Source organism: Bos javanicus, chromosome 11, assembly GCF_032452875.1.
Source record: "Bos javanicus breed banteng chromosome 11, ARS-OSU_banteng_1.0, whole genome shotgun sequence".
Classification (NCBI taxonomy): domain Eukaryota; kingdom Metazoa; phylum Chordata; class Mammalia; order Artiodactyla; family Bovidae; genus Bos; species Bos javanicus.
This window is the reverse complement of record NC_083878.1, coordinates 37,517,969-37,532,981: the sequence shown is the minus strand read 5'-3', so window position 1 is coordinate 37,532,981 and position 15,013 is coordinate 37,517,969. Positions and strand designations below refer to the sequence as shown.

Below are 15,013 nucleotides of genomic sequence, written 5' to 3'. Positions count from 1 at the left end.
GCTCTGTGCCTGGAGTTGGCCTGCATGGACTCTAACAACAAGCTCCCTCGCCCCCTGGCTTCTGATTCGTTTGGAGGCGGGGGGTGGGGGGTGGGGGGGGGTGCGCGGAGCATGAGGGAGGGTACTCAGCAGGAGGCTGCAGGGAGGGTACTAGAGAAGAACGGATAGAGGGTAGGGAGGTTGGGGCATGTTCTCCCCTGGCTGCCTCCCTGCAGGGCCACAGCTTGCTGGCTGAGCCTCTGGGCTGGACGGTTACCGCCTCCTGCCAGGCTGCCATCTCACACAGCTCTCACTCTCATCTGTTCCTCCTCTTGGCCTTTCAGGCCCAGGGCTGGCAGTGGTTACCAGCTACTACTAGTTGCATCGTCCTGCGCTAGCCCTGGTCATTTCCCAACACCCTGCCTGCCCCTTCATAGGGAGTCCAGTTTCGAGACTCTTCAAATTACCCAATTTAAATGGACCAGCTGTTGCTGGGACTCTGTTCAAGTCTTGTCCATCTCTGACACTAGAGATGTGACTGTTCATCCTGGGATCCCCAGTGTCTGATACATAGAAGCTGCTCAATAAACGTTTGCTGAATTTCTACTTCTTGGTATACCTCTTGGTTCTCGTGCATATAGGTGTTTAATACATATTTATCTGTTTCTTGCGGTTAACTATTATTTTTAAACCAAGTTTCCTTTTTCAGTAATAAAATCAGTTCCGCAGACTGTTAGACATAAAGATAAACACCATTCTTTACAAGCTGATGGGTTTCAACTGACTCCTACAATTCAGATGAGAAGAGGAAGGACATATTGCCCCCAGGTGGCAAATGTCTATGCAGTGCAAGGAAATAAAGAATAGAGCTGGGCACGGACGCATCAGGCCAGCCTTCTGGAACCATCCTCCACGTGATTAGTTATATCTGGAGCAACAAACACTAAATCCCCGTTGCCCAGCATATCTGGGAGCATATAATAGGCACACACAGTAAATATTAGCTGAATGAATGGGTGAATGAACCCAATACTTGTGGTTGTAAACACTTTTACAGGTGTGTAAGGTGACATACGCACCTTTTTTGAGTTTCCTCACTGCCAGCATACGGTGCTGGGAGGATAATTCCCAGATCCGGAGGGTTTTATCATCACTCACTGTTGCACAGATGGGCAGGAGGGGGTGAGCTGCCAGGCCCCACACTTCTCCTTCCATGTGCCCCTGTGAGGAAGGAAATGGGGCAACAAAAATCAGTTCAATGCTTCTCAGCGAGCCCTTCCCAAGAGAATCCCAAACAGGTTCAAATAGGAACACACACAGTTTGAGCTTCCTTGAGCCAAAATGATTGTACTGAATAAATTTTTCACTTGAACTTGAATCTAAAGCTGGGCCTACATGATACTAAAGCATTCATCTGAAAAGCAAAAGATGGATTCATGTTGCTAAGTTTTGTTTATAAGATGCCAAACATCTTCTCATGTAGAAGCATCCTAGTGAATAATGAACTGTCCTCATTTTATCCTGTGATTTGACACTGAATAAACACAGTATGTATGTATCTCCTAGGAACACAGCTTGGTCACAAAGACACAAATTACTTTCTTCCTTAAAACCATATTCTAAAAGATGTAGGTACCGCTTATCTATATCAGAGGAATTGGACAGTAATATTCTTGCTAATTAACTCCATTTCAGTTCTGTGCACAGCATTTGGCAGAGCAGAACTAGAGAGATCTAAAATTTTATTTCCAGTATCCTGGGTATAACTCAGGGTCAGCATTTGTTCACAAATTTTTCTATCCAGTGATCATAGAAAACTGAAAGGGGCTTGACAAGCATTGGGCCAATTCCACATGCTAATGTCTTATCACAAACACACTTAGCTGGCTTAGAATAATAACTGAGATGAAATATATTTAATGAATGAATAATTAGGGAGAAAATGAATCTCATTCTTCTAACTTATCACTCACTAAAGCAGTGTAAGGAATAGATTAGACAAGGAACAATAAAACAGACCAGATTGTTTACTGAATTTCTGCTTTTAGTGGCTAATTATAAAAAGGCTTTGCTTAGTAAAACAAAAAAGACGACCATACTCAGTCTTCTGAAAGGTGTTTGTAGTTGGAATGCTTTGGGGGAACAGGTGGCTCTTCAAAGAGAAATTGGATGATCCCAGTTTGACTGGGAAGCTGTTTGAGCAAAACAGTAATTTGGCAGAATATACAAAGTTCTCAATACTGCTGACATCCAAATATCTGAGAAGGGCGTAGATACTGTTTTTGAGTTTATTAGATTTGGAGCACCTTACATCCCCAGTTTTCCAGTTTTCTTCCCTTGGGAAGCCTCCCACAATGAAGGCTATGGTCTGAGGATGGGTCAGGTGTGAGCCCTCTCTTGTTCTCCCTAGACTGCATCTGCCTGAAGCTCTTTTACAGACCAAGTCCTTTTGTACACTGAAGACAGGGTTGTGGGGCTCTGAGACCCTTTCAAATCACTGCCTCATATATTGATTTAAAAGTTGTATTTCCTTAATCTAATGTGACTGTGTACTTTGATTCCTGTATAACATAGGGATGGACAGCGAGTGAGGTGGGCAGGGAGTCTCTTGAGTGGCACCAGGAAATGAGCTTGGGACCTTCCTTTCCTCCTGACCACCCTAAAGCTGATAATAACCAGCTGCACAATTGAAAGTTGATTATATTCGAAGTATATACAATGGGGATTTTCAGAACTCACCTCCTGTCACTTCTCTCTTCCCCTAAAGTAGTCTCTTAAAAAAAAAAAAAAAAGGCAATCTATTCCAAGTGATGTTGACTTGCTGAGCTACTGACACTGTAAAAGTGGTTCTGAAGTCTTCCCACAGCAGGATGGCTGATGGTCTTAACCATATCGTCTCTACTGTTCCTTAAGTTTCCCTCAGGGTCCACCTCTCAGCACAGGCCTGTCAGCCCCTTCAGCAGTCCTACTCTGTCCTGGGTAGCACACAGCACAGGGCTGGTCTTGGCAGGAGCACAACAAGCACTGATTGAACTGAACTGCTGAGTTCTACCCAGGAGGAAAAGGCAAATGATTGACTGACCAGAAGATGAAAGAGAGACGCTGAGATAAAAGGGAAAGAATGGCAGACGTGTAAAGAGAGAAGAGGGTTCTCCCAGTTCCACTGCCTCCCCAGGGCTCAGGGGGCCCGGCTGAGCACTGTTTCATGCAGTCTCTACGCTGAGATGTGTGGAGAGACAAAGAAAAGGCTCTGGTACCCGACAAAGCTTGGTACGAAGCCCAGCTCTCCAGTTCTCAAGATGTGGCTGTGGGAAGTTCACTGGGCTTTAGGCCCTTCATCTATAAAACAATTACAACCGAGCAAATCTGTTGTGGAGATGAGAGAGGAATTTTGCACAATGGTATTGCCTGACATGCAGTCAAGTGCTCAATAAATGACACTCTTGGATAACTATTAATAGAATGATAGAAACAAATACAGGAAAGAATTGAAGAGAATGAAAAGGTGAAAAGACTTTGTTGTTGAGTTTAAAACATATTTAGACAAAATTAGTTCAACTATATTACTTTTGAACATGAGAAAATGTTAGAGTTTGAATCTTAAAATGCTGTTTAAATCCATAGAATAGCACAAATCTTACACACATATTTAGCAGTATGCTGCTGCTGCTGCTGCTGCTACTAAGTCACTTCAGTCATGTCCGACTCTGTGTGACCCCATAGACGGCAGCCCACAGGCTCCCCCGTCCCTGGGATTCTCCAGGCAAGAACACTGGAGTGGGTTGCCACTGCCTTCTCCAATGCGTGAAAATGAAGTCGCTCAGTCGTGCCTGACTCTTAGCGACCCCATGGACTGCAGCCTACCAGGCTCCTCCGTCCATGGGATTTTCCAGGCAAGAGTACTGGAGTGGGTTGCCATTGCCTTTTCCGATTTAGCAGTATGGCATGTAGTAAATAATTTAAAGTCTCAAACATTTGGGGATTGAAAAGAAACACTTCATTTTCAATGAAATTAAATAAATAGTCATGGCCAGAAAGGGACAGAAAGGTAAGAGCAGCTGGAGGACAAAGACGTCACCCCTTCTCAAGGTCGCACCTCAGTTCTCAACTTGGGCTGCAGCTACAGAGCTTCTGAGGTTTGTTTCTAACACAGAAAAAATTGTAAGACATGGATTCTTATTCAAGATAGCCAGGGTGGGGCCTGGGCACAGGCATTTTTAAAACCTGATGTGTGTGCAGACCTGCTCTCAGGTGTAGCAAATCAGAGGGCCCCTTTCAGTGGGATTTTGGGGGTCGGCCCTAACACAGCAAGCCTGCAGGCAGGCATCAGGTGAGGGAAGGAGGCAATTCTCCTCCACTGGACCCACGGAAGTCCCAGAGCTTAGATAAGCAGTGCAGATTCTTTCCACTCCGCCTTCTGAACCCACCCCCTCGTCCCTGCCCAGGCCTCTTCCACCTCTAACTATGATCTACTCATCACCTCCAAAGACACATGTCACTCATCAGGTGACATGTGATCACTTCTTGGATCTTTAAGATACTGCTGATGCTGCGCGGGCACAGGAGGGCCTAGAGGAGCTATCCCACGTTGAAGGTCAGGAAGGGCGGCGGTGAGGAGATACCCCTCCTCCAAGGTAAGGAGCAGCTGTGAAGAGATACCCCACGCCCAAGGTAAGAGAAACCCAAGTAAGACGGTAGGTGTTGCAAGAGGGCATCAGAGGGCAAACACACTGAAACCATACTCACAGAAAACTAGTCAATCTATTCACACTAGGACCACAGCCTCGTCTAACTCAAGGAAACTAAGCCATGCCCGTGGGGCAACCCAAGATGGGCGGGTCATGGTGGAGAGATCTGACAGAATGTGGTCCACTGGAGAAGGGAATGGCAAACCACTTCAGTATCCTTGCCTTGAAAACCCCATGAATAGTATGAAAAGGCAAAATGATAGGATACTGAAAAAGGAACTCCCCAGGTGAGTAGGGGCCCAATATGCTACTGGAGATCAGTGGAGAAATAACTCCAGAAAGAATGAACGGATGGAGCCAAAGCAAAAAGAATACCCAGCTGTAGATGTGACTGGTGATAGAAGCAAGGTCCGATGCTGTAAAAAGCAATATTGCATAGGAACCTGGAATGTCAGGTCCATGAATCAAGGCAAATTGGAAGTGGTCAAACAAGAGATGGCAAGAGTGAATGTCGACATTCTAGGAATCAGCGAACTGAAATGGACTGGAATGGGTGAATTTAACTCAGATGACCATTATATCTACTACTGCAGGCAGGAATCCCTCAGAAGAAATGGAGTGGCCATCATGGTCAACAAAAGAGTCCAAAATGCAGTACTTGGATGCAATCTCAAAAACGACAGAATGATCTCTGTTCGTTTCCAAGGCAAACCATTCAATAGCACAGTAATCCAAGTCTATGCCCCAACCAGTAACGCTGAAGAAGCTGAAGTTGAATGGTTCTATGAAGACCTACAAGACCTTTTAGGACTAACACCCAAAAAAGATGTCCTTTTCATTATAGGGGACTGGAATGCAAAAGTAGGAAGTCAAGAAACACCTGGAGTAACAGGCAAATTTGGCCTTGGAATACAGAATGAAGCAGGGCAAAGACTAATAGAGTTTTGCCAAGAAAATTCACTGGTCATAACAAACACCCTCTTCCAACAACACAAGAGAAGACTCTATACATGGACATCACCAGATGGTCAACACTGAAATCAGATTGATTATATTCTTTGCAGCCAAAGATGGAGAAGCTCTATACAGTCAGCAAAAACAAGACCAGGAGCTGACTGTGGCTCAGACCATGAACTCCTTATTGCCAAAGTCAGACTTAAATTGAAGAAAGTAGGGAAAACCACTAGACCATTCAGGTATGACCTAAGTCAAATCCCTTATGATTATACAGTGGAAGTGAGAAATAGATTTAAGGGCCTAGATCTGATAGATAGAGTGCCTGATGAACCATGGAATGAGGTTCATGATACTGTACAGGAGACAGGGATCAAGACCATCCCCATGGAAAGGAAATGCAAAAAAGCAAAATGGCTGTATGGGAGGCCTTACAAATAGCTGTGAAAAGAAGAGAAGCGAAAAGCACAGGAGAAAAGGAAAGATATAAACATCTGAATACAGAGTTCCAAAGAATAGCAAGAAGGGATAAGAAAGCCTTCTTCAGCGATAAATGCACAGAAATAGAGGAAAACAACAGAATGGGAAAGACTAGGGATCTCTTCAAGAAAATCAGAGATACCAAAGGAACATTTATACATAGATGGGCTCGATAAAGGACAGAAATGGTATGGACCTAATAGAAGCAGAAGATATTAAGAAGAGATGGCAAAAATACACAGAAGAACTGTACAAAAAAGATCTTCATGACCCAGATAATCACAATGGTGTGATAACTCATCTAGAGCCAGACATCCTGGAATGTGAAGTCAAGTGGACCTTAGAAAGCATCACTACAAACAAAGCTAGTGGAGGTGATGGGATTCCAGTTGAGCTATTCCAAATCCTGAAAGATGCTGCTGTGAAAGTGCTGCACTCAATATGCCAGCAGATTTGGAACACTCAGCAGTGGCCACAGGACTGGAAAAGGTCAGTTTTCATTCCAATCCCAAAGAAAGGCAATGCCAAAGAATGCTCAAACTACCACACAGTTGCACTCATCTCACACACTAGTAAAGTAATGCTCAAAATTCTCCAAGCCAGGCTTCAGCAATATGTGAACCATGAACTTCCTGATGTTCAAACCGGTTTTAGAAAAGGCAGAGGAACCAGAGATCAAATTGCCAACATTCGCTGGATCATGGAAAAAGCAAGAGAGTTCCAGAAAAACATCTATTTCTGCTTTATTGACTATGCCAAAGCCTTTGACTGTGTGGATCACAATAAACTGTGGAAAATTCTGAAAGAGATGGGAATACCAGACCACCTGATCTGCCTCTTGAGAAATTTGTATGCAGGTCAGGAAGCAACAGTTAGAACTGGACATGGAACAACAGACTGGTTCCAAATAGGAAAAGGAGTACGTCAAGGCTGTATATTGTCACCCTGCTTATTTAACTTATATGCAGAGTACATCATGAGAAACGCTGGACTGGAAGAAACACAAGCTGGAATCAAGATTGCCAGGAGAAATATCAATAACCTCAGATATGCAGATGACACCACCCTTATGGCAGAAAGTGAAGAGGAACTCAAAAGCCTCTTGATGAAAGTGAAAGTGGAGAGTGAAAAAGTTGGCTTAAAGCTCAACATTCAGAAAACGAAGATCATGGCATGCGGTCCCATCACTTCATGGGAAATAGATGGGGAAACAGTGGAAACAGTGTCAGAGTTTATTTTTCTGGGCTCCAAAATCACTGCAGATGGTGACTTCAGCCATGAAATTAGAAGACGCTTACTTCTTGGAAGGAAAGTTATGACCAACCTAGATAGCATATTCAAAAGCAGAGATATTACTTTGCCAACAAAGGTCCGTCTAGTCAAGGCTATGGTTTTTCCTGTGGTCGTGTATGGATGTGAGAGTTGGACTGTGAAGAAGGCTGAGTGCTGAAGAATTGATGCTTTTGAACTGTGGTGTTGGAGAAGACTCTTGAGAGTCCCTTGGACTGCAAGGAGATCCAACCAGTCCATTCTGAAGGAGATCAACCCTGGGATTTCTTTGGAAGGAATGATGCTGAAGCTGAAACTCCAGTACTTTGGCCACCTCATGCGAAGAGTTGACTCATTGGAAAAGACTCTGATGCTGGGAGGGATTGGGGGCAGGAGGAGAAGGGGACGCCAGAGGATGAGATGGCTGGATGGCATCACTGACTCGATGGACGTGAGTCTGGGTGAACTCCGGGAGTTGGTGATGGACAGGGAGGCCTGGCGTGCTGTGATTCATGGGGTCGCAGAGTCGAACACGACTGAGTGACTGATCTGATCTGATCTGATGCTTATTTTAATCTGGTATTATCTGAATCAAATTTTTGAGGGGAGAGGAAGGGTAAGGAGTATGTTATATATTTATGTGAATTGAGGCTGAGACTAGAATGATGCACAAAACCTAAAGAAACACATATATTTGGTGTGTGCCGAGCAAATACTTTTTTTTAGTTTGACAAATTTTTGACAGACTGAGAGGAAATATACCCAAGAAACCCCATCCACTTCTGAACCTGATTCAGACAATGAGATTATGGACTCTGAATAGATGCTCTAATGGGATAAGGCTCTTGGGGATCCTGGGAGTGGGAATGTATTCTGCATGTGGTAGGGACATGATAATTGGTAGCCAGAGGGCAGACTGTGATGGACAGGTGACCCTTAGGCTCCTCCTGGTTTTCACACTCAGTGTAATCACCTCCTTTGAATGTCCTATAGCCTCGTGGGTGTGTGCTTGCTAAGTCGCTTCAGTCTCCATGGACTGTAGCCCACCAGGCTCCTCTGTCCACGAAATTCTCCAGGCAAGAATGCTGGAGTGGGTTGTCATGCCCTTCTCCAGGAGATCTTGCTGACCCAGGGATTGAACCTGTGTCTCCTGTAGCTCCTGCATTGCAGGCAGATTCTTTACTGCTGAGCCACTGGGGAAGCCCCTCCTATAGCCTTACTACCAATCAATAACATATGCAAAGGGGATGGATGTATTATATGTATGTGATGACACGATTATGTTATTTCAAATTATTTAAAGGCATTGTTTTTCTTTTTCCCTTGCTTGCTTTGAGGAAGCAAACAGCCATGTTGGGGGAACCCCACGTGATGAGGAACTTCAGGCAGCCTCTGAGAGCTGAGGGTGGCCTCTGGCCAACAGCCAGCAAGAAACAGAAGCCCTCAGTCCTGTACTCACAGGAACAAAACTCTGCCAACAACCTGAGCGATCGTAGAGGCAGATCCTTCCATAGTGAAGCTTCAGATGAGACCAAAGCCCTGGTCTTTACCGCAGCCTTACAAAACGTTAACCAGAAGACCCAGTTAAACTGTTCAGACTCCTGACCCACAGAGAAACCATAAGATGATGAATGTTTTTGCTCCAAGCTAAGTTTGTGTCAGTTTGTTATACAGAAATAGATAACGCAGCGTTTGTCTGATCTTTGGAGAGAACACCTCCTTTAATTTGGCGTCCTAAGTGTCCGTGCTGCCTCAGCCTGGCCCAGCTCTGATGTGAACTGTGGTTTAGAATATGTGCAAACGCAGTACCTGAACAAGCAGTGTCACCGGGCCGCTCTTATCCATTTCCAGGATCTCTCCATTTTTTGTTCCCACCAGGATATGTCCATGTCCCAAAGTGATGGCACGAATTGAAGGATTATCTTCCAAAAGCAAGCCTGAGGAGGGGAAATACTGCATTTAATATTGTAAATGCTGTATTTAATATAACAAAAATAAAATGATTATAGTGATTCTATAAATTCTGTTTTTATAGTTCCAAAGTACTAAGTACAAGGCAATCCTCTGTGATATTTCTACCAACGGCCACAAGCTCTGAATGTGGAAGAAAAAGAGAGCGTTGATTCGGTCATGGTTTTCTAAGAACTTTATTCCTATCTTTTGCATTTCTATGAACAGAAAGATCCACCGCATACTCGGGAGTGGCACCTTTTGAGCTAGTTGACAAGGCTGCTCTTTTAATGGCGTAAGTCTTCAAGCATCTTTCAAACATATCATCCCAGAGCTCCACAATTCCATCCTTTCCACCTGTTACAAAACCCTGTGAAGGCACACATCAGAAGGATTATATACACATCAAAGTGATAAGGACCCACCCAGTCTCAAAAGGATCCCCCCTTGCGTAAAGAAGCTTAGTCTGTCTTTTCTTCCTAAGTATGGAGACTGAAAAACCTGATGATAACATCATATTTTCTGGACACACCTCTCATTTCTCTAGCGCTATTAAACACTTTCTCACTGGGTGTCCATTTCACTTTCTTCAGACCACTGATTCGAGTTTAGCACCCTGGATTTCGGATGGCAGTTTCCATGTCCAGTTCCCTGACTGGGATGTGGACTGCTAGAGAACAGGACCAGCCTCAAAGTTTGCAGAGTTTCTGATATCTCATGCTCCTGCTGAATAAACTGGAATTAATGTCACAATCAAAAATGATTGCTAACTATTTTTAAATATTTACTTCCAGGAAAAACATCATTATTTCTCTATTAAGAATAACAAGTATTTCATGTAACAAGAATATCTTGCTCTTCTGTTCATGAGATATCAATTTCTACCATAATTAAGATCCAGATTAATTTTTATAAAACCTGGAAACTATAAAGCCTATACTTTATTGGATATTTATTTATGTATATTATATATTTATTTATGTAATATCCAATATACATATTGGATATTTTTTTGCTAGACAATGATCTTTATTCTTATTCTAATTTTATGATTTCTTGGCCTTATTAGTTTTCCTTTCTGGCAACTACCAACTGTTCTTAGAAATTTTTTAAAAAGAAAATTACTGAGTAATTCATTCTGTTTTTTCAAAAACTTTTAATTTACTTCATTTCAATGATGTTGAAAAGGAAATAATATTTTGAAGTTATTACATTAAATATCTTAAATATCCTTATTTATCCTTATTATAGATTGTGAACCTATAGACATTTACTCCCAAAATTAAATCCTGCCTTTTCCCATGATCTTTAAGCTTAAGTTACTAAGCAATAAAAGAGTTTAAACATGCTATATCACACCAACTTCCAGGCCTGCAAAAATTTTCTTTCTGCTTTAATCTTTTCTAAAATTTGCAGTTTAAACAAAACAAATTTGCTAGTGAAAAACAGCTTTACCACTAAAACAATCATTGTAATTACACATCTAACAAGAACCTACTACTATAGCAGAATCAGCATATTTACCTGGGAATAAGCAAACGCAAAATGAATCTTCTCTTAATATGCTGTATTGGGTGGCTTAGGCTGTTTGGAGGTCAGATAACATACATAAACTGGAACCATCAGCAAACTAGCAGTGAGTAAAACACTTCTATTTTCTGGCAAATTGATTGAAGGAAGTGTTTTAAGAGCGCTGAAGGTAAGTATGATCTTTTTAAATTAAACAGAATTTTTTTTGGCCATACGTTGAACATAAGGGATCTTAGTGCCTTGACTAGAGATGGTACCCATGCCCTCTGCAGTGGAACCATGGTGTCCTAAACACTGTATTGCCAGGGAAGTCCCCAGTGTGATCTTTATTTAGAAAGAACAAGAACAACAACACCGCAAGGCAGGAGGTTAGCGGGACAGATCAGGACAAAGATGAGCCTGAGTAGAAATACAGCTGGTGTGATGGTTAACCTTGTGTGTCAACTGACTGGCCGCAGGGTACTCAGATTAAAAATGACTCCTGTGTGTGTCTGTGATGGTGTTTCTGGATGAGATCAGTATTTGAACTGGCAGACTCATTAAGCTGCCCTGCCCAATGTGGGTGGACATCATCTAATCCTTTGAGAGCCTGAATAAAACAAAAGGTAGAGGAAGGACAAAATTGCCCTCCTTTTATTCTGATTGATTGAGCTGGGACATCTTATCTTTTCCCAGCAGACTAGGATTTACAACATTGGCTTCTCTGGTCCTCAGGCCCTTGGACTTGAACTCAATTACTCCATCAGCTTTTCTGGGTCTCCAGTTTGCAGATGGCTTAGTGAGACTTCTCAGCCTCCAAAACCACACGAACCAATTCCTTATAATAAGTCTCCTTTTTGTACATGTATATCTCTGTCTATATCTACATCCTACTGGTTCTGTTTCTCTGGAGGAACCTGACTAACACAGCCAGGACTCTGACACACTTATTAAAGCTGAGCCTGTCTACACAGGAACAAGCTGGTTATCAATATAACTTCAGGTCAAATTGATAGGAGGGACAATAATCCAGCTACTAGACACTTCCAGATCTCTGCTTATTATGCCACTGAGGAGGAAGACTGTATAGAAATATTTCTCAGACTCTTGCTACTGTGTGCCTACATTTATCTCAGCACTTCTTAAGGCGTTCTTAGGAGAGACAGCCAGGAAGAATAAGTGTGGAAAAAAGAAGAGACAAACTGCACATAAAGAAATAATTATAAACGAAAGAGAAATTTAAATACCACTTGTGCTTCGCCTCTATCCGTGACAACTACATCCCAATTCAGAGAGCACTGTTTTTACACACAGGCATCCTCTTGGTGTGGACCGTGCTAAGCCTAATTTAAAGTTCTAGAAAGCTAGTGAGGAAAATAGACCATACCTTATCCAATGCATACATAGCAAACACAGGCCCGTCATGAGCTTTCACTGTCTTCAGTAGGAGAATATCTTTCCAAATAAAAATATCTCCAGTAGCTGCTCCTGAGAACACCAGATCTTCCATTCGCCCATAAGAAACACACATCATTGTTTCCAATTTTCCAACACTTCCAAAAATTCCTCTCTTAGAGGTGAAGCCCCCACCTGGAGTGGACCAAGAGTACTTAATACTTTTTGAAAAACTGACACCTTCTATGAGCATTTAGAATGACTATCTTCAGTGAAAAATCCCCTGTGTCTACATTGCTTTGTTTAGTCGCTAAGTCATGTCTGACTTTTTTGTGACCCCATGGACTATAGCCCATCAGGCTCCACTGTCCATGGGATTTCTCAGGCAAGAACACTGGCAGGGGTTGTCATTTCCTTCTCCAGGGTATCATCCTGACTCAGGGATCAAACCTGTGTCTCCTGCATCCCAGGTGGATTCTTTACCACTGGGAAGTCCCATGTGTCTACATAAAGGTGTATAAAAATGGCAGAAAACATCAGAACAAAAACATTATCAAAGGTTTTCTCCTTCTCGCATTAATTCAGTGTTTATTGAATCCTTACTTTGTGGCAGGCACAGTGGTCGACATTGGGCTATAAAGGTGAAAAGAAACAGTTTCTGCCTTCAAGGAACTCAAGGTCTGGCTGGGGAGAGAATGTGACATAATCCTCTAAGCAAGGCTCAGCGCAGGTCTGTGCCAGCCAGAGGGAGGAGTGACTAAGTGCCCCAGGAAGCCAGGCAAGTCTTCCTGAACGCTGACCGAAGGATGAAAACAGCAGCAGCTGTAATGTAAAATGGAAAAGTGTTTTGTGTATCTTTTGCCCTGATTTTTATTATGGCAACTTCAGGGTGAGAAAACTGAATCACTGTGTAGGAGAAGAACATCAGGTTCGTTCCTCATATATTCACATCTCCCTGAGCTTTCCGACCAGCACTGAGAAACCTAAACTCATTCCAGACAGCTGTGTGCAGGCTGACTCTCCAGACATGGAGGGCGCCGTGACCTTTTCTTCAAAAGCAGAAAGCACTGAAGCAGCAGCTTATTTATGTTTTGTCCAGTAAAAGATTGGGATTGATACCAAAGCCAAAACTAAGAATTCAGAAACAATCCTAATAAAAAAGTCTGACTTATTAGAAGAATAAGATATTCTTCCATGTTTTGTCCTATTATTTACTCATCCTTATTATCAGCATTATAAACCACAAGTATTTATTTTAACCACTTACTGTGTGTAGTGTACAGTGTGTGTGTGTGTCAGGGGTTAATTCGTGTGCTAAACGTAGTGATAAAATAATAAGAGAACCCTCAAAATACTAAAAATTTTGTCCACCCAACTAAAGTGATTATTTCCTGCTCAGTAGTCCAACATAACCACTGCTTTCAGAACAATGATGAAATATAAAAATAACTATTTTCAGAGCACAACATTTCCAAAACTCTCTAGACACTGATGAATATGCATAGCATCACACAGAGTGTTCTAAGCTTCACAGCTCAGACGTTGTTTGGGAGCAAACATCTTTTAGGCATATTTTAATTTTAGATTGCAGAGAGAGGCTAGGTAGTGCTAGTGGGTTGTTTTTTTTTTTTTTTCCCAGCTACAGTAAAACTTTCAACCACATAAGTGATAAACCCAAACAATACCTGCTTGTTGCCAGAATCTGATGTGCTTGATCCCAACTGTTACCAGTCTGTCAACATGGTGTGGATTACACTTTACCACAAATATCTTATCTTTATGTCCTCTGTAAGACACAAACGGGGGAAAACCCTAGTCTTGATGAAAGCACTTCTAGAGAGTTTTATTTAGAGCATGCATTTGGTTTCACTTTCATTAAGCACATCTAATAGGACAAGTAAATTACTGCTAGAAGATGATTTAAGATACACATGGTGGGGTGTGAATTAAAATAACGAGCTTTGGCTTTTCTTTGCATATTTGAGCCCTTCTTACTCTAACATTGCTACTAGAGTCTACTAATTATGCTTCAAACAAATTAATGAAACATTTAAAATGGATCAGAATGTCTCCATAATATAAAATTAATGCTGCCACTATAGAATTTAATCCTTAGCATACAGAGATCTTGTAGAATATATTGTAAAAGGGTATTAATGAGAAACTTCAAATGTAATATTCTTGCTGTGGAAGGCATAACTTTGGGTTAAACAGAGTTTCAGCTAGAAGTGTATTCATGAGAAACTGAAGACCCTGGCTTACATTCATGGAAAGACAAAGGATGTCATATTAATTTAAGGCACTCAAGGATGCTATGCATTCAAAATCTAAGTTTATAACCCAAGAGGCAGAAGGACAAATATAGAAATGAGGACTGACTGTAGGCTGCAGCTGTAAACTGGCATTACAGTGTGCCTGGGAAATTTCTGTTTCAGAGTATAAAGTAATCACATTAAATTTAAGGATTTACTGATCTTAATGGACTATGTGATGGTCTTCTCTGATATATTAGGACCTAACGTTTATTATTAAAGGAAAAGCTATCGATAAAAAAGAACATGACTAATTGCCCTTATGAATACAGATTTTAAAATCTTAAATAAAATAATAGCAAAGAGACTCCAACAACACGTTAACAAAATAGTACACTATGACCAAATTCAAGGGTGCTTCATTATTAAGGAATCGAACAGTGCAATTCATCATATTAATACGTGAGAAAAATTATGTTATCATTTTCAATGATGCCAAAAAGGTATTTCACAAAAAATCTAATGGTCACTTATGAC

General features: G+C 41.9%; 1 protein-coding gene across 4 annotated transcripts in view; it reads right to left on the bottom strand.

Annotated features, from left to right (window-relative positions):
- The window catches only part of EML6 (EMAP like 6), a 287,129-nt gene that overhangs the window by 66,689 nt on the left and 205,427 nt on the right, over positions 1-15,013 (bottom strand). For all 4 annotated transcript variants that reach the window (XR_009739371.1, XM_061432385.1, XM_061432384.1 and 1 more), the window contains exons 18-22: positions 13,910-14,010; positions 12,217-12,419; positions 9,579-9,690; positions 9,180-9,307; positions 1,059-1,200 (exon numbers count right to left, since the gene is read on the bottom strand). Coding sequence is in view for 3 of the 4 variants with exons in the window: in XM_061432385.1 (XP_061288369.1) it covers positions 1,059-1,200; positions 9,180-9,307; positions 9,579-9,690; positions 12,217-12,419; positions 13,910-14,010 (686 nt within the window). In the remaining variant the exon portion in view is untranslated. The remainder of the gene's footprint in view (positions 1-1,058; positions 1,201-9,179; positions 9,308-9,578; positions 9,691-12,216; positions 12,420-13,909; positions 14,011-15,013) is intronic.